Below are 18,781 nucleotides of genomic sequence, written 5' to 3'. Positions count from 1 at the left end.
CCATGCCCTCATGTGCGCTGTCGACCACTGAGGGAGGACATGGCCCCTGGTCTTCCTTCTGTCACCGCACTTCTGCTCTTCCTAGAAATTTCACATGAAGGGAATCGGGCAGTGTGAGGCCTCTGGTCTGCTTGCTGTGACTTACGTTTGCGTTTGGGGTTTGCCCGCGTCGTGGTGGGTTGCCTCACGGTGTGCTGGCTCACCAGGGTGGGCGTCTGGGTTTGTTCCTGTGCTGACGGCTAGGCGTGGAGCTGCTGTGAGTCCTGGTGTGCGGGCCTTGTGTGGACGCCTGGTGTCGTTCCCATTGGGAAGGTACCTGGGGATGGAGTGGCCGGGCCGCGTGGGTGGTGGATGTTTAACCTTTTAAGAACCTGCCACACGTTTTCCAGAGTGGCTGCATCATTTTGTGCCCCCGCCAGCCGTGTGTGAGTTCCCAGTCCCTCCACGTTCTTACCAGCACGTGGTATGGTTAATCTTTTAAATCTTGGTGTTTCTAGTGGGTGTGCAGTGACACCTTACTGTGGTTTTAATTTGCATTTCCCTTTTTTAACAGTTGAATTCAGTTAAGTGCTATGGAGAATGAAGAAGATACCCCAGGTCTGTGGGGATGCTGGGGAGGGAAGAGTTAATACCCTGGTGCCAGCAGTTCTGAAGCATCTCACAGCCCGCAGTGTGTTTTAACTGAGCTCCAGAAGACGACAGGGGCGCCCTCCTTGTCCATCCTTGGCATCTTAGTCTTTTTACTTCTTTGAACATAAGAAGATACTCGTTGAGGGTTAGGGTCAGGGTTGAACGCCAGTCTCAGTGAGAGAAAGGGTGAAAAAGGATCACAGTCAAAAGTCCTCCAGAAGGATTCGGTCACCAGGGCTCAGACGCGTTTCCCTAGAGACACTGGCTCTTATCCCGTGTCGCGGCAGCACCGGGGCCGAGACCCTTGACTGTCCTTGCCTGCGCTGTGGCCCTCACCTTCTTGTGTGCTTGGCTTTCAAGTGTGTGCGTCTGTAAGTCTCCCAGCGTTGGGCAGGGCTGTGGGAGGGACGCTGGGTCCATGTCCTGAAGCAGCAGAGAAAGCCCCTTTGGCCTCCAGGCAGCATCCAGCACACAGTCTGGCTGGCTGTTCCCTGGGCTCTGAGTGGCAGGGACCACTCTCCAGGGGGTGAGAGGAGGGGGCGGCACTCTTGGCTTGCTTGTCAAAGGAGGCTTTCAGAGGTGATGGAATTCAGGCTGGTCCTTGAGGGGTGGCCGGGCGGGTAGGAGATGGGGGCTGCTGCTTGCCGTGGGCTGCGTGTCCTGCGTCTGCAGATGCTTTCCCACGGAGACGGGGACGGGTCCCAGCCAGGAAGTGACAGAGCTGGGCTCCTCGGGTGCAGCGGGCAGATGAGCGAGTGGGGGTGGGGGTGGGAGCCCGACCTGGTCTGACATTATGTTGTTTGGTCATTGAATCATATGCCGGTCTGCTGCTCAGAAGGAGGGAGGGTTTCTCAGAGCTCCCCAGTGCCAGGTGTCCAGCTGGCTGGCCGACTCGTGATCACTGTCACCCTGGGGAATCTTGGTGGGGTGGCTCTTTCTTCTAGACAACGCTTTGAGGCCGGCCAGCGCTTGTCCCTGGAGCACGAGTGACCTGACCCCCGTACCATGAGGAGCGTTGCTGTCATTGTCTTCCTGGCTCCCATGTCCGGCCCTTGACAGTGTGGCAGTGGCGTCACTGTGATGCCCAGCTCGGAAGACGGCAGCCTTTCTGGCTGTCATCTTTGTAATCTGCTAAGGAGCGTTTTACACTTCTCAGGGGAAATAAGAACCTCTGGTATTTAAAATGGCAGGGTTTAGTGGTCCTTTTTAAAATGGCATCTTATACTCTGCCAGCGACACGTCTTGAAGGTGCCTTGCCGTGATCTCCTGTGGGAGGCGTAGTCGCGCTGTGATTAGGGTGAAGACACAGAAGCCCTTCTGGTCCTTTTAGGGTGGGTGATTTGTTCTAAAACTGGGTGTAATGGAAGATTATTTAGAATGTGTTCGCCTGGCTAAATTAATAAACATGTTTAAAAGATTAAGTTGCTGGTTAAGACAGGGCGGCCCCGGCAAGGTTGTGGCCAGTGGGAATGAGGCCCTGGGGCCGTCTTGGGAAGGCAGGGGTTCCGGCTTCTGTTTCGTCAGGGAAGCCGGACATTAGGATTCCGACGTGCGGCGCCTGGTTTAGCAACACCGCGCGCTCACGACACTGGCCTCCTGGAGGCCGGCCCCTCATGTCCCGCTCTCTTGTTTCTGCCCTGCCCCCGCCTCCATTCCGCAGGCGACAAGGCCCTGGACGGCTACAGCAAGAAGAAGTATGTGTGCAAGCTGCTCTTCATCTTCCTGCTGGGCCACGACATCGACTTCGGGCACATGGAGGCCGTGAACCTGCTCAGCTCCAACAGATACACCGAGAAGCAGATCGTGAGTGCGCGGGGCGGGGGATTCTTCTCATCAGATGGCCGTTTAGTGTCCTGCTTTTTCTCTGCACCTTCCATCTAGTCTGGGGATTTCCCGTGGGTTCCAGTGGGAGCTGCACCAAACCCCTGTTCGACGCGAGGGGTGCCGTTTCCCCTGGGTCCGCCTTAGAGGGCAGGGAAGAGCATTTCCTCAGTGCCTTGCTGACGCGTGTCACAGATGAGTTCACCCAGTGGCCCCTCCGGCCACTGCCTGTTTCTGAACCAGGCCCCACACCCACGTGGTTTAAGAGCCAAGCGCAGGTGGCGGGCCTCGCCTTGCTCCCAGCTGGCCCAGTGCCTGGGCCCTGCCCACCCCAGGCTTTGTAATTGTAGCCCTGCATTCTCTTGGAGTAACCTTATTTGTGTGTTTTCTTGAGTGTTACAAAATAACATTTTCCTCTTGTCCAAAAATTTAACTTACAGAAAGTGAAAAAATACCCTAGATGCCCCAGGAGTTCTGTTAAGTATTGGTATTTACTCAACAGGAATTTATCGAGTGTCTGCCACGGACCCAGCAGTGTGCTGGGGGTCCCTGGAGACATATGACCATAAGCAGATGTGGACCCTGCTCTGTTCCAGGGGGGAGATGGCATCAGACAGCCCTGTACACAAGAGAATAGAGCTGTGGGCAGTGCCCAGTGAAAGAGGCGTGTAGAACCCTCCAGACGCTGAGAAGCGGGTGGCTAATAGGGGGGGCTTCCGGGGGGCATCCTGAGATGAGACTGAGGCCAAGGGGGCACCGGGGACCAGGGCGGACAGAGCCGCGGCACCAGTCAAGGCGCGCACGCGGGAGGGAAGACGGTGAGCTCCTCCTGAGACCGACGGGGGCTGAGAGGTCAGCGTGTCCCTGCGTGGGGAGGGCGTGGACAGCGGGGGTGACAAGGGGCTGGAATTGGGCCTGGTGGTAAGCGGAAGCTGGGGCCCGGAGACAGAGTGGAGAGAGGGGACAGCGGCAGTCGGCCGGGTTGCTGGAAATCGCCGTAGTGGCCCCATTCCAGCTGAGGTGGGGCCTTTCCATCCTTTTCAGGCCGTGCTGAGCACAGGTGCCCATGGATGAGTGAGTGGGATGGGGGGCACCAAGGTGTCTGATGCCGCTGGGGACAGTGCCTCTTGGGTGCGTCCCACAGAATCGTTCACAGCGGAATCCGGGGACAGAACTGGCATTTTCAGCAGAAGGCAGCTGGGTCCCCCGTGGCCTGACGGCCGCAGCGCCCCGAGCAGATGAGATGGTGCTGGGGCTTGCCGACGGCCGAGCACGTCTGCCCGTTGTCTGAGGCACTCGGCTTGTCACGAGCGCTGTGCTCTCTCGCCCCTCTGGAACCCAGGGCTACCTGTTCATCTCGGTGCTGGTGAACTCCAACTCGGAGCTGATCCGCCTGGTCAACAACGCCGTCAAGAACGACCTGGGCAGCCGCAACCCCACCTTCACGGGCCTGGCCCTGCACTGCATCGCCAACGTGGGCAGCCGGGAGATGGCCGAGGCGTTCGCGGGGGAGATCCCTAAGATCCTCGTAGCCGGGTATGTGTCCGGTGCCCTGCTGCTGAGACTGTGGCCATCTCTCACGTTAAACAGATCAGCTGTGTGACTGCTGAAGGATTTATGGAGTGAGCTAACCTCCCCGTCTCACGTCGTACGTGGTGGGGAGACGGGGAGGCCAGGTGAACCTTCCGTCCAGGCAGAGGGAGCGCGGCCGTCCTGCGGGCACGGGGCCCCTTCTCGCCCTTTCGCAGAAGCGTTCACACACCCCAATCCTGAGACTTCCCAGCACCCCACACCCCCACCCTGTCCCATCTGGAGGGGAGCTGAGTGGGGCTGAGCAGGCAGGTCTGGAAGAGTTTCCAGCTGTGCCGGGCTGGGCCACGGGGCGTGGCGGAGGCGGGCCCCCCTCCTGTTCCAGGACGCGCTGCACCTTGGGAAGGTGACACAGCCCACACCTGGGCAGCACGGCTGGCTGAATAGGGTCCCAGTCCAGGGGGCTCGTCAGGACTCAGGGGACTGGGTTCTCTGGGACAACCAGCGAGCAGGTGGAGCAGGACTCGGCAACTCCAGCTCCTCTGGCCGCGGGGGGTGGGGCCGCGGGGGAGTGGGAATGACCCTCAGACAGCGCAGTGGAGAGGCTGGGAGGCTGTCGGGAAGCGCCCCACACCTCACCAGAGCACGTGGGTGTAGACGCCTGGTTCTCAATGAGTGGTGTTGCCCCAGCACGTTTGGTTGTCACCACAAAGGGTGTTTTCCTGGCATCTCATGGGTGGAGGCCAGGCATGCAGCTACACCCCCTACGGTGCACAGAGAATGATCAGCCCGAGGTGGCAGCTGTGCCAGACAGAGCACCTTGGCCGTGAGCAAGAAGCAGTGCAGTGGCAGGGTGGCCACAGGCCCGGGGAGTGTCGGATGTGTGGCTGCAGGCCTGGAGGAGTGCCACCGGGGTGTCACACCAGTCAGACGGAGGAGCCAGGCTGGAAGAGAGGTCACGGAACTGCCTGATGGAAAAAGCAGTCCCGAATGTGAGAGCTCAGAGGTGGTGGACCCACAGTAGCACGAGCACAGGGGAGGGGTGGCGGAGCTGATTGGAAGCACGTGGAGAACCAAGGTGACACCGTTACACACCTGTGAACCGGAAGACGCAGAGAACATGGCGGGTGCCCCGAGAATCAAGTCACCGAGGTGGGAGAAAGACGTGGTATGATCAGAGTGGGCCGGAGGGGCAGGCGGGGCTGGAGGTTGGAGCCAGTCAGGGGGCAGCTGTGCCTCAGGGTCCTGACCCCCTCCTCCAGCCCCGCCCCTGCCCGGTGCACAGTTAACCTGGCTGCGGGTTGCCGGTCTCTGCTTTCAGAAGCAAGCTCCCTGGGGTCAGAGCTTTTGCTCACTGTGACTGTTGCCTTCTTTCTAGCATTTTGAACAATGCCTGGTATATAGTAAGCGCTCAGTAAATACCTGTTGGATGAGTGGAATGTGAAATAGAGGTAATCTCTGAAAGTGTTCAGATAATTCCAGAACACTTCCCTGAAGTAAAGGGTGGATTGCACTGCAGGTTGAAAGGACACAGAAGGGTGTGTGCCGAGACACAGCCTGGAGGGGCGGAACCCAAGGTGGAGAAGAGAGCCTGCAGCAGGAAGATTGCTGAGGGGTGTGCGGGGAGCCTCGTTCTCTCAGTGTCAGCATCACAGGCAGCCGCTCTCGCCCCAGAAGCTCAGGTTGTGTGGACCTGCGAGCCCTCCTTGAAACAAATGACCAACGCTTGAAATCCAGCGACCAAATAGACTCAGAGTGGAGTTGTGGGGACGGAGGTGCCTGGGCGTGGAGCTGCAAGGCTGAGGGCGGCGGGGCAGAGCCGGGAGGTCGGGGAGGGAGGGACGATGGGGCGCCCTCCAGGCCGGGACTGAGCTCTGGGCCTTGACTGGAGACAGAGTTGAAGTTCAGGGGACAGCGCTCTCCTTGCTTCGCACCGTCCTCCGGTGTTCCCACCAGCAGCGGCTGTACGGGTAGGGTGGGCTGCCAGCCGGTAGGCCCCGCGGTAGAAACCGGCCGGCTTCTTTCAGCCGCAGTGTGTGGGCGCAGACGGCAGACACCCAGGAGGCCGTGAGGCCTGGAGGTTGCTGCTGCCTGCCGCTCCTGGAGCATGCAGCGCAGGGCCAGAGCGAGGCACAGGCATCTGCCCCTGCTCCCCAGAGGGTTTACATCCAAGAGAGAAACTTTTACTGAAGTAATTTGTCTTTGGCATGGAATGGGGGGCAGTTTAGGGGTTTGTCATACCCGTTGGGAGTTATTTAGAAATAAAAAAGCTAAAAGGAGGTAAATGGTAATGACAGCCCCCAAACCCTGCTCTTCCCTCCACGGAACGGGAACCCCACTGCTTCTGTCAGCACTTAGGGGGCGTGGACAGGTTCTTCTCAGACGTGTTTTGGTGGCCTCCTCTGGAACGCTCGTCGGTGGGCCTGCCGCTTGCCCGGCCGCATGGCAGCGTTTGGCTAGGGTCTGGGAGGAGGAGGGGTAAACAGCGTTGGGACCGTCGCTGTCCTCGGTCAGCACGAAAACCAGGACAGGAGCCCTCCAGACGCCCCTTGCCCGGCGTGGCTGCGGTTGTTCCCCAGGCGCCTGCCGGGTGTGTAGGGGAGGAGATCTCTAGGTGGACACGGGGCGCCATGGCCGTGCAAGGCTCTCTGATACTCTCCCCTTTGGACTCTGTGTTATTAAGTGAGCTTAAAAAAATACTGCAATTGGGGGCTTCCCTGGTGGCGTAGTGGTTAAGAATCCGCCTGCCAATGCAGGGGACACGGGTTTGAGCCCTGGTCCGGGAAGATCCCACATGCCACGGAGCAGCTAAGCCTGTGCGCCGCAACTACTGAGCCTGTGCTCTAGAGCCCGCGAGCCACAACTACTGAGCCCACTTGCCACAACTACTGAAGCCCGCACACCTAGAGCCCATGCTCCGCAACAAGAGAAGCCACCACAATAAGAAGCCGGCACACTGCAATGAAGAGTAGCCCCCGCTCTCCGAAACCAGAGAAAGCCTGCGTGCAGCAACAAAGACCCAACACAGCCAAACATAAAAATAACTAAAAAAGGAATGAAAAAAAAATACTGAAATTCAGTTCTTAGTTATTGGAACGTTAGCTGTCAGCCTGCGTAGCTGAGGTCGTGCACGGCACTTGGGAATTGCTGCTTTGACGAGGAGCAGGTTAGCGGTGGCGGGACCCCTTCCCGTCCACCGTGCTCAGGGCGACGTCCGTGGAGGTGGCCCCTCGAGCAGATGGCTGCCTGTCACTGTGCAGGCGTGGTCCCCACCAAGACCCTTCGCGAGAGGTGGGCCTGAGCTTGTTGTGTGGAGAGCTTGAAGCGGCCTTGTCCTGAGTGTTCCTCCAGCCCCCGCACGGGTGCACCTCTGCTTCTGTGGTGACTCTGGGGTATTGTCCGTGGGCTCTGGGCCGGGCTCGCCGCTGTGCCCAGGAGTGACTGCCGTCTGTCTTTCAGAGACACCATGGACAGCGTGAAGCAGAGCGCCGCCCTGTGCCTGCTGCGCTTGTACAGGACATCTCCTGACCTCGTCCCCATGGGCGACTGGACGTCCCGCGTGGTGCACCTCCTCAACGACCAGCATTTGGTAGGTGCCTCTGGGCCAGTGTGCAGCCCCTCCCGTGGAGCAGCCTCTTTCAGGCCAGTGCGGTGTGAGCAGCTGTGTGTGACGTCCGGGATGCTTGGGGCGACGTCCACGACCCGTCCATCGAGCCTGGGAGCGCCTGTGGTTAGGGGTCGGGAGCCCCTGCCCTGGGGACAGGGTGGACTAGACAGGGTCTCTGGCTCACCCTGTCACCAGGCGTTGGAGGGTCTCCAGCTTGCCGGCTGCAGGGACGAACAAGGCACAGCCCAGCAGCTTCTGGAAACACTGCGTCCACTGAGGGCTTCACAAGGCGTGCCTGTCTTCACCCTGTTCAAGGCTGTCAGAGGGCTGTCCTGTAGCCCCCCAGGCTCTGGCGTGCAGGCTGCCTAAGGCACATAGCTGGTGCACGAGCCAGGCCCGAGCCCTCCCCGTGTCGCAGGCCAGGGCAGGGAGATGTGGAGTGGTTCGCTGGCTGTGGTTGGCCGTGAGTCATGGGCCCTTGTCCACGCTGACACCGGGAGGCGGGGCCGAGTAGGAAACGATGCTGGACAGAGTGGCCTTGTCCTGCCGGAATCCCGCTGTACGAACGAGAGAATCGAGGTTCCACACAGAACTTCCTGCTGAGCTCATAGGTGTTAGCGCATTAGCTGGTTACTCCATTGTTTCCCAGAAGAGAAATTTCCCTTAAAGATTAAATGAAAAGTAACCCATCGGCATATGTAGACTCAGAGACGAGAGCTGGTGGTTGGGCGGCTTGCCTTTTGGGCTGCCCGGCGAGCTGGCCCTCCGTCGTTTCCCACGCTTACCAGGAACGTTCGAGTCTGCATAGGGCAGCCCTTCCTCGGAGGGGAGGGGGTGTCTGCAGGCCGTGCTGCGGGGGCGGGGGCCTCGGGCCGCAGCGTTCACCTGCGGGCCTCGCGTGCAGGGCCATGCTCCACCTCTTCGGGTTCAGGCCCTGCCGTGGAGTCAGGCGGCCAGGCTGGAGGCCGTGGGGCGTTTTCCAGTTTTGCAGACGAGGAAACTGAGGCTCAGAGAGGTTGGACGGCGTCACACAGGTCCGGGCTTGAACCCGGAGCCGACGGCAAGGCAGGGCCGGGGCAGGGCCGTCCAGAGCCCAGGTGTGGCGGGGACGCGGCCCAGTGCTCTGAGCAGGCATAATTGGTTATGGTTCGTGGCATTTTACCAGGAGTTGTCATCACTCCTGCCTTGTCGGGGGAGCTTTCTGCAGCCACATGCCGACAGGTGCCGAGGCCCAAGGCCAGCGACGCCCACACCGAGCGCTTTCCAGGGTGGTGGAGCCGTGTCTTGCCGGCCAGGAGGCTCTCCTCCTTGGACGCTTCTGTGCCCGGCTGTTTGGTTCGCTTTTGTATTTTCACGTACCCGGCTCTGTTGCCAGGTGCACTGCTTGGCGCCTTTGTGGTTCTAGGCCACAGGAGCCCAGCTTGCGTTGGGCGAGGTGGAGGGGCGTCTCAGCCAGCCCAGGGTGAGGCCACGTCCACCGGCCAGCTCTCCCTTCACCTCTGCTGCTCTCTGCACCTGCTCTCTGCCCTCTGCGGGGCTGCGGCTTCTTGTCGCACACCTCCTGACTTTGCCACCAAAGGTGTGAGATTTGGCTTCTTTGGTCTCAAGGTCAGGAAACCTCAGGAAGAGTGTCACTTGCCCACTCAGAGGGAGCAAGCCCTTCCGAGAGCAGCGGAAGAGGCGGGAGGGCTGTGATGTGCAGAGCCCTGCGCCAGGCCTGGCCCTCCCTTAGTCGTGTGCGGCCCGAGCGGTGTCCCGAGGGGGGAGAGGAGGCGGCCCGGGTCGGGGGTTGGGGGCTGGGGCCCGGCAGAGCCACGGCTGTGTGGGCCCCCCAGCCCTCTCCTCACACCGCCTTCCTGCAGAGACCCTGCGGGCGCGCAGGGAAGGTGAGAAGCTGCACCTCGGGAGCCAACCAGCCCCAACTGACTTCTGTCAGAATGTTTCCTGATTCATCCCGCAGGTGAATCTTCCTGGGGAAGCAGGCTGTGTCCCAAACACTCAGAAGCCACGGTGAAAGAGACTCTGCCCTGCGGAATCTGCGTGTTGTAAACGCCTGTTTGTTAAAGCTCTGTGTTTGGCCCTTATCGCCCACTGAGATGTGGACAGTGAGGCCAGTTAGACCCGTTTCTTTAGCGTGGCTTTCGCGTTTCCATCAGAAAGACGAAAGAACAGCACAGCGGTGGCCTCTGATGAGGTCGCTGTGGTGCTGGACCTGACCCCGCCTCGGCTGCAGAAACTCTGCCACCTTCTCCCGCCTGCTCGGGAGTGGGGGTGGGGGAGGGGCGGGAGGAATTATGTGATGATTCGAGGGAGCTTTGCATCTTTACACCTGTTTTTGTCGATGGGTGTCATTCGTTTTGTCTTTTCTTTCTTATATTTGCAAGAGACCTTCTCTACCTAACCATTGTCTCCCTCCAGGAGACATGAGTTACTGGGAGTAAATACTAGTGTCCCAGGATGACGGTAGAGACTCCCCTGGGCTGCGTGGAAGGTCCCCGTGTGCTGAGGCCAGGGTTCCGCGGGGCTCCGTGGGGAGGGTCAGGTCTCGTCCAGGCCCGGTGGTGCTTTCAGGACAGAGGGCAGAGACGTGGCTTGGACGACCCTTCAAAATGGGGAAAAATGGGCTTTTCAGTTGCTATTTCACACAATCTCAGTTTTGGGTTGTAAAGATTGATGTGAGTCTGAACACGGTGTGTCCACCCGGAATGATCTAGATCGGGGCAGCGAGCGCAGAGGCAGGCGATGGGCGGGTGGAGCCTGGGGCCCGGAGCCGCTGCCCCGCGCTGGCCTTCACTGAGGCAGGGTCTGGGCTAGAGGGGTGCTGGATTTCCCAGTGTTCAGAGAGACACTAGAACAAGAAAACAACCTATGTGTGCACCTTGCTTTCTAAGCACATTGAGAGCTGATCAGAGTGGGCTCTAGGTGGCCCTGGGCTGCCTCTGCGTTTGTTCTTCTGCATTTAAAGTTCTGTTTAGAAAAGGAGTTTAAAATGAGAGGGTGTCGTCAGGAGCTTTGGTGTCTAAATGTGTGTGTGTCTCCTCTCAGGGTGTGGTGACTGCCGCCGCCAGCCTCATCACCACCTTAGCACAGAAGAACCCGGAAGAGTTTAAAACCTCTGTGTCTCTGGCCGTCTCCAGGTTAAGCAGAGTAAGTCCGTCGAGGGGAACGGAACTCGGTGGGTTTTGGTCTTAGTTATTTTCTCTAATTGATGTATGTACTTTTTGGAATGCAAGATGTTTGGGTCAGTCTGTAAATTCAGGGGTGGAAATGTGTCTTGGTTCATAGCTGATTGGCTTTTCTTTCGACCTTTTTTTAAAAAAAAATTTTTAATTAAAAAAAGTTTTTTTAATGTTTTTAATATATATTTTTTTACATCTTTATTGGAGTATAATTGCTTTACAATGGTGTGTTAGTTTCTGCTTTATAACAAAGTGAATCAGTTGTACATATACATATGTTCCCATATCTCTTTCCTCTTGCTTCTCCCTCCCTCCCACCCTCCCTATCCCACCCCTATAGGCGGTCACAAAGCACCGAGCTGATCTCCCTGTGCTGTGCGGCTGCTTCCCACTAGCTATCTGTTTTACGTTTGCTAGTGTACATATGTCCATGCCACTCTCTCGCTTTGTCACAGCTCACCCTTCCCTCTCTTTCGACCTTTTTGTCAGAAATGCCCTGTTCGCGCGGCCACGTGCACAGAGCAGAGCAGCTCAGCCCCTGGCCCCACTACAGGGAGGGAGCGTCCTCAAACTGCGTTCAGCGCTGCGCTTTAAATTTTGTGTGACAAGATCACACAGTATATGTTGTTTTATGATTGGCTTGCTTTGCTCGACATGTGAAGTTGGCGAATTGTTTCGAGTGCCGATGGTTGATCCCTGCTGCCATGCAGTGTCTGTGCCCCACCCGCCTGTGCCTCGTCTCGTCCAGCACTTAGCCATCCCCCTGGAGGTGACTGTGATGGGCCTGCCCCCGGCCCAGCGCCGGGGGCCACCTCATGTTGTGATCTGGTCTACGCTTTCCTGATTATCTGCGAGCTGGGGCAGCTTTGCACGTCTGCTAGCTTTTTGAATACCTTCTTTTGTGAAGAGCCTCTTCAGTCTTTTCACCTATTTTCGCATGGCGTTGTCTTTTTTGTTGTTTATAGAAGTTCTTTATTTTGTTAATTTACCTTAATTTTGTACTTATTTATTTGTTTGTTTTTGGTATGCGGGCCTCTCACCGTTGTGGCCTCTCCCGTTGCGGAGCACAGGCTCCGGACGTGCAGGCTCAGCGGCCATGGCTCACGGGCCCAGCCGCTCCGTGGCATGTGGGGTCTTCCCGGACCGGGGCACGAACCCGTGTCCCCTGCATCGGCAGGCGGACTCTCAACCACTGCGCCACCAGGGAAGCCCCTTGTATTTATTTTTACATTTATATTTACTTATTTTTTTGGCCACGTCATGTGGCGTGTGGGATCTTAGTTCTCGACCAGGGATCGAACCCGGGCCCCCTGCAGTGGAAGTGCTGGAAGTGAGGAGTCTTATCCACTGGACTGCCAGGGAAGCCCCCTTTATATATTGTAGATATGAGCACTTTGTTGGTTAGATTGGGTTGAACCAAACAAAATTGCCAACTTTTAATCATTGTTGATCTGCAAAGATGCCAGCTTCGTGTAGTTCAGCCTACTCTGTGTTTAAAAGTCTTGTCCTGCTGTGTAACTTGCCGTTTCAGTCTCGTATGAAGTCTTCTATGATCAGAAATTCCACATTTTAATATAGTCAGACTTACTAATCCTTTCCTGTATGGTTAATGTCTTCGTGTCCTTAAATGTCTGAAGTTGTTCCCTCCTCTGAGGGCTCGCGTGCAGGTTGCTGATCCACCTGGGGCAGGTGTCTCTGTGGTGCTGCTTTCTCCCTGCAGACTGCGCTGCCCCTTGGTCCCACACCAGCGGCCGGGTCTGTGCTGTACTCCGTTGGTTTCTCTGTACATCTTTGCACCAGTGGTGTGACTTTGGGCTAATTTGATGTTTAGTGGGGCCAGTGTTCCCCCACTCAACAGAATCCTACTGGGGCTGCCTTTAATCTGTAGGTCAGTTTTGGGAGAATTCAAATCTATGTAGTATTGAGATTTTCAATCTGTGACCATGGTGTTTCTCTCCATTTACTTAGTCTTTAATTTCTCCCCAAAATGTTTCAGCTTCTCGAGTAGAGGTTCTTTTATTTTTTATTCAACTTGTCTTTATATACTTCATTTAAAAAATGCTATTCTCAGTGGTACCTTAAAAATGTTATTATACAATAGTGTATGCTGGTTTGCACAGTTGGTTTTTGTATATTGCCCTTGATGTTGGCAGTTTTGCCAAACTCACCTATTAGTTTTGGTAATTTATACGTGGATTGCTTTGGGTCTTCTCTGTACCCCGTCATGTGGTCTGTGGACAGTGGCAGTTTTTCCCTTTCCCAGGCCATGTTTGTTTATACTTTCTGCTTTACGGCTCCAATCCCGACCTCCACTGCAGTGTTGAATATGAGAGATAATCGGTGTCTTGTTTCTGCTCTCGAAGGGAGGGTCTGCGATGTTTCACTGTTAAGCACGACTTAGGCTGGTTTTGTCAGTGTTCCTTCTCTTTGCTACATTAAGGAAATTCCTTTCTATATCTTTGCTAACATTTTTATCATTGGTTAACTGGTGAAGCCGTTTGAATTTAGCGTTTTCTTTGTGAGACAACTTCTAATTATGCATTCGATTCAAATTCAGTTCTTGACATTTGCTAACTTGTGTGAATATTCAGACACATTGGCTGGAAGTTGTTCTGTGTGCCGGCTTCATGGTGAGGCCTCCCTTCTCCATTTTGACGCTGGGTATTCGCCCTTTTCATTCTCTGCTTGATGAATCTCACCAGGTGTAAAATCCTGTGTAAGAATTTCTTTGGACTTTGTTGGCCCTGTTTTGATTTTTCTACCTTATTACTTCCTGCTTATATCTTTGTTGTTTTCTCTGCTTTCTTTGGGTTAATGTGCTGGTCTCTTTCCGAACCCTCGAGATGAACTCTTCATGCTTTTGTTTCTGTATTTGTTTCATTGTGTGCGTTTAAAGCTGTAAGTCTGTCTCTAAGTGTGGTGTTAGCTGCATGAGATGTGTTCAAAAGGCCGGCTGTGTCCGTGCGGTGGCGCGGTCCTTCTTCCACTCGGTGCGCCCGCACCTGCTTCTGCTGGTCCCGTCAGTGCTTTACACGGCTTGGAGTTCACCCACTGCAGGAGTGGCCGCGTCCCAGGTCACTCATGACCTAGTGTCGCCCGCCGCTGCGAGCTTTGTGACAGGAGCCGCTCCGAGCTCCCAGACGCAGGACGTGGGGTGGTGCCGGGCTGCGTGTCGGTGGGCGTGTGCTGCCTTAAGGGACAGTCCCGTGTTCAGGAGGCTGAGGGGGTGTCTGTCCTGCCCAGACTGCGTGGGACAGGCCGGTGGCAGCGTGATGGGAGGTCGCTTGCTTTCGGGCCTGGGCAGCTCACGGCAGGGCCTGTGCTCGGGGCGGCGTGGGTGCAGGGCTGATGACTGAAGGCCTCCCTTCTGCGTTTAATGCACTTTCCCGGTCTAGGCTCCGAGAACTCTGTACTGAGTGCAGCGTCGCTGTTGCGCTCTCGAGGGTCGGGCGCCCAGGGTTTGTGTCCTGCAGGGGAGGGGCGTCATCGCGCAGTGGCCCCTCCTGGGCCTGGGCGCCTGTGCCCCTGCCCTGCAGACACAGACAAGTGTGCCGCACGTTCTCAGCACACCTGCCCGTGGTGTCTCATCCCCCTGTGCTGTTTTGCAGATCGTGACGTCGGCCTCCACAGATCTCCAGGATTACACGTACTATTTCGTCCCGGCTCCCTGGCTATCAGTCAAACTTCTGAGGCTGCTGCAGTGCTACCCGCCCCCAGGTGACAGCCATGCAGCAGAGGCCTCTCCGCAGGGGTTTACTGCAGCGTTTTAGGGTTAGGTCTCTCGTTTGCTATCTTTAAAGTCCTCTCCGGTGCTGGCTCTTGTCCTCTGGATCTTTCTGTGATGCTGCCATGGCTCTTGGCTTTCCCCAGCAGCTGGTAGAGAAATCACAATTTTGGTACGGCTCAGGGTGATCTCTGCTTTTATGAATAATTCTGGAAACTGTTTGAAACCTTACATCCTAAGTTGTTAACAATCTGTGTAACCTTAAAGTACACATCACGGATGTTGTCACGTTCGTGTTTTATTCTAAAACGTTACATTTGACTAGTATGGTAGGTATCTAGAAACAGAATTTCCTGGTTGAAGAATGCACAAGAGAATTTGTGTTCAATGCTTCCACATTGCCTCTACAGAGATGGTTTTGTTGTTGTAACCTTTACATTTTAATCTTCATTTGTGTTTCTACAAGGTACGTCTTTGTTAAATTCCAGTAACTTTCCATTCTGAGTCTGTTCTATACTAAAGCGTGAGCCGCACGCCCTGCGGCAGAGCCCTCGCGTGGGAGCGGGACCCCGCCGTTGCCTCCCACTCCCGCCCACCGGCTGCCCCTGTCTCCCCTGCGGCAGTAGTTCTCTCTGTGGAACTGACCTCTGCCTCCTTTATTCCGAGACCTGGGGCGACTCCGACCCCCGATGGGGGTGAATCTCATCACCCTCCTCCTCCTTTCAGCCCCCTGCCCCCAACCCCGGGGCGGCTTTGGGAGCCCTGCCCTCCGTCCGCTCAGGTGCGCAGGGCCCGCCTTCCCTGAACAGCTGGTGGTTGGGCAGGTGCCTTAGATGCGCTGCAGCGGTTTCTGGAGTCCTGGTATTTTTATTGCTTTCTTAGTCTTTTTTTTGGTGCGTTATTTCTTTTCTTCTGCTTTGACTAGAACTTAAAAGTTTTCTTTCTCATTTTATTGCTCTTCAGAGTGTTTTCTCTATTTCTATTGGTAATAGCAGGGAGAGGAAAAAACCTTTTGCCCCCCCTTCCCTCAAACTTTGACATCATGTGTTTTGTCCACGTCTCTGAGATTTTATTTTCCTTGACTTATATAATCTATATTTCAGCAAAAACTTGTGTGTGTTATTTGTGTTAAAATGTATGTGTAGTTACCCTGGCTGGCAGATCCTCTTATTTTAAGCAGCCACACGGTTTGAGTAGGGGTCCTCGCCCTTCATTTTGGGGTTGTGAGATGAAGGGTACCAATACGCAGGCGGGGCGGCCGTGTGGGCCAAGGGGAGCCGGGCCAACGTCTGTCTGTCTCGCCCAGAAGACCCTGCAGTGCGAGGCCGCCTGACCGAGTGCCTGGAGACGATTCTGAACAAAGCCCAGGAGCCGCCCAAGTCTAAGAAAGTGCAGCACTCCAACGCCAAGAACGCCGTGCTCTTCGAGGCCATCAGCCTTATCATCCACCACGACAGGTGGGCCCCCGCGGCCTGGTCCCTGGCGGGCCTGAGGGCGCGGTGCTCGGAGCCGCCCCGTGCGCACTCTGGTCTCAGACCCTCCACGCCGTGAGCGTGACTGCCGTGGTCTCACTTCCCCCAGACGGCTGCCCTGCTTCTCTTGGGCATCCTGCCCGACCCGCTGCTCCCAGGGCCACCTGGGAGTGCGGCATGCGCCCGTGTGTCCTGTGGGCTTTGTTGGGCCGAGGCTGTGGTGGGAAGGTGTGTGGAGGTGGCATGGGGAGGGGAGGGGGTGGGGGTGCTCCCGCGGCCCTGCCTTCCTGCAGCGCTTCCGCCGGGTGCAGCTGCCTGAGCTCTGCGGTCCACGGGGTTGGGCACCGGTGACGAGACTCTCCCTCTCGGAGTGGCCTCCCTGTCCTTGTTAACTCTTCAGAGGGCAGAGTAAAGAGCAAGCAGAGACTTAACGCCGAGTTTCACGCAGTCGGTACTTAAATAGCCAGTAACCTCTGTTATATCATCTCCGTCTGTGCGTCTGTCTCTCGGTGTCGCGGCTTTCGTCCAGCTGTTGGCCAAGCGGGTTCTCTGGCTGAGAGCCGACCCCTGGCTGAGGCTTGGTGAAAGCCGGGTCCCCCTGCCAACCCCCGCCCCGCCAGCTTGGCGTGGAGGCTGGGGGTCTCAGCTGCCCTCGACCCTCTGGAGTCCGGGGTTCTGCAGGTGCACTCAGAAATGCTCTGGGGGACGCAAGGCACGGGTCCTTGTGTGGTACCAACTAGAGTGAGCGTCAGGTCTTGCGTCCCGGGAGACCGTGGTGGCCGTGAACGTGGCACGGCCTAGGCCGAGTGGAGGACCCCTGCCCACCCACCTCTCCCGTCCGCACAGCGAGCCAAACCTGCTGGTCCGCGCCTGTAACCAGCTGGGCCAGTTCCTGCAGCACCGGGAGACCAACCTGCGCTACCTGGCTCTGGAGAGCATGTGCACGCTGGCCAGCTCCGAGTTCTCCCACGAGGCTGTGAAGACACACATTGAGACGGTCATCAATGCCCTGAAGGCAAGTGTGCTCTTCTGGGGCTGCCTGGCCACGGGGGCGCCTTGTCCCTGTGTCACTCACGCTGTCACTCGTGAGCTACCGGGGGGTCCCGCGGTCACTTGGGGTCGTGCGCTCGGGCCCCGGGCGATCTGGCCGGCTGCGTGCGTCCCCAGGCGGTTCTGCCCTCTGCCCGCGAGAGACCATGACCACACAGGGCATCTCCCGCTGGGCCTGGCACGTGAGCAGAGTCGCAGTAAAAATTGGGATCAATAGAAACTGTTCGTTTTGGTAGAAGGATGAAATATTTTGTCCATGTCTCCGAGAAAACTCACTCCTTGCAGAAGGATATTTGCTTTTGTCAGGGAATTGAAATTCCAGAGCTGGAAGAGCCAAGCTGAGGTCTTCTGCTCTAACGAGGGTTGGTTCCTCAGGGTCAGACACAGCCACATCCACTGCGTCCCTGCGTGTTAGAAAACTGAAGGCAGATGGGGAAGCTACAGAACCCACTGTCTTGGTCCTGGGCTTACTGCTGAGAACACGTCTGACCCTGTTCCTTTGGGTTTGCGTGTATTTAATAGACATCTTTGGTGTGTGTTTTGAACAAGAGGCCGTACAAAGGCTTGGGATTTCGCTTTCTGGTGTTTCGAATTCCTCCTGGGTGGTTTTGGCATCTCTTTCAGTCACTGCCTGGATCAGAAAGACTTGCTCTTGCCGTGCCTGTGGCTGGGCCCATGGCAGTGCCTCTCATGCTGTCCTGTGCTGGGGAGCGGCCGTGTTCTTGTTTCTGAGGGTCCGGGGTGGGGCTGGGAGCCAGCACGGGGACAGGCTCTCAGGTGACGTGGAAGGGGCCGGTCTGTGACCACACAGCAGGCGGCCTCTGACCCACCCCCTGGGGATGGAGTGTGATCGTGATCGTGGCCGGTCCAGAGCTGCGGGGTCTGAATGCCGGAGTGAGGGGGGCAGTGGGGTGGCAAGTGAGGGGCTCTCGGGCTCCTGGATTTGGGTGCTGAGTGGGCGGAGCTCCGAGTGAGCATTGGGACGGGGGCGGGGGGGGGGGGTGCCTGAGCCACCCGGCTGGGGACCGTGGGAGGGCACGTGTCACAGCGGACTGCCACCGTCCCCTGCCCAGGCTCCTTTCATGTGGCTGTTGGCTCTGTGCTCGTTCCCCAGACGGAACGGGACGTGAGCGTGCGGCAGCGGGCCGTGGACCTCCTCTACGCCATGTGCGACCGCAGCAATGCCCAGCAGATCGTGGCCGAGATGCTGAGCTACTTGGAGACGGCCGACTACTCTATCCGAGAAGAGATTGTGAGTTCTGTTGGCCTGTGTGTCGTCACCGGCACCGATGCTTGTGTGTCTCACAGAAGTGCGTCCTTGCAGCCTTGTTGAGAATCTACTACGTATTGGACGAGAGGCCTTTGCTTTAGTTTTTTTATCAGCATTTTCAGGGGAGCCTTCCAGTCTTCCAGAATCACTTTGCAGAGGCCCTCCCCCTCCCCCTCCCCCTCCCCCTCCCCCTCCCCCTCCCCCTCCCCCTCGCGTGCGGAGGTCCCGGGAGGCAGGTGCTCAGCACGGAGGGAGCGGGGCGTGCGTGGGCGGTGGGCGCAGCGGGGACACAGGCCGGTGTGGCAGTGAGGGGCCCCCAGCGCCCAGCTTTGGGCCCAGCTCTGGGCTTGAAGGACTCGAAGCCTAGGGCGGTGACAAGGTGGGTGTTCTGGAACGGCGCTCTGGGGTCGTTACGGAGGGTCGACTTGGAGGCCAGAGGGTGTGCAGAGCAGGTGGATGGGGGATCTGGGGCGCGGTCAGGAGGTCACTCTGGGGAAG

The 18,781-nt window shown here is 57.2% G+C and overlaps 1 protein-coding gene across 2 annotated transcripts in view; it reads left to right on the top strand.

Moving 5' to 3' along the window:
• The window catches only part of AP2A2 (adaptor related protein complex 2 subunit alpha 2), a 62,127-nt gene that overhangs the window by 30,214 nt on the left and 13,132 nt on the right, over positions 1-18,781 (top strand). Inside the window, exons 3-10 of one of the 2 annotated variants that reach the window (XM_065883272.1) lie at positions 2,291-2,433; positions 3,794-3,987; positions 7,441-7,570; positions 10,634-10,735; positions 14,376-14,484; positions 15,798-15,948; positions 16,810-16,978; positions 18,128-18,265. In XM_065883272.1, the coding sequence (XP_065739344.1) occupies positions 2,291-2,433; positions 3,794-3,987; positions 7,441-7,570; positions 10,634-10,735; positions 14,376-14,484; positions 15,798-15,948; positions 16,810-16,978; positions 18,128-18,265 (1,136 nt within the window). The remainder of the gene's footprint in view (positions 1-2,290; positions 2,434-3,793; positions 3,988-7,440; positions 7,571-10,633; positions 10,736-14,375; positions 14,485-15,797; positions 15,949-16,809; positions 16,979-18,127; positions 18,266-18,781) is intronic. The other variant, XM_065883273.1, reaches the window with a different exon arrangement.

The sequence above is a fragment of the Phocoena phocoena genome, chromosome 8, assembly GCF_963924675.1.
Source record: "Phocoena phocoena chromosome 8, mPhoPho1.1, whole genome shotgun sequence".
Lineage (NCBI taxonomy): Eukaryota > Metazoa > Chordata > Mammalia > Artiodactyla > Phocoenidae > Phocoena > Phocoena phocoena.
The sequence above is the reverse complement of the archived record's forward strand: the minus strand, read 5'-3'. Positions and strand labels throughout refer to the sequence as shown.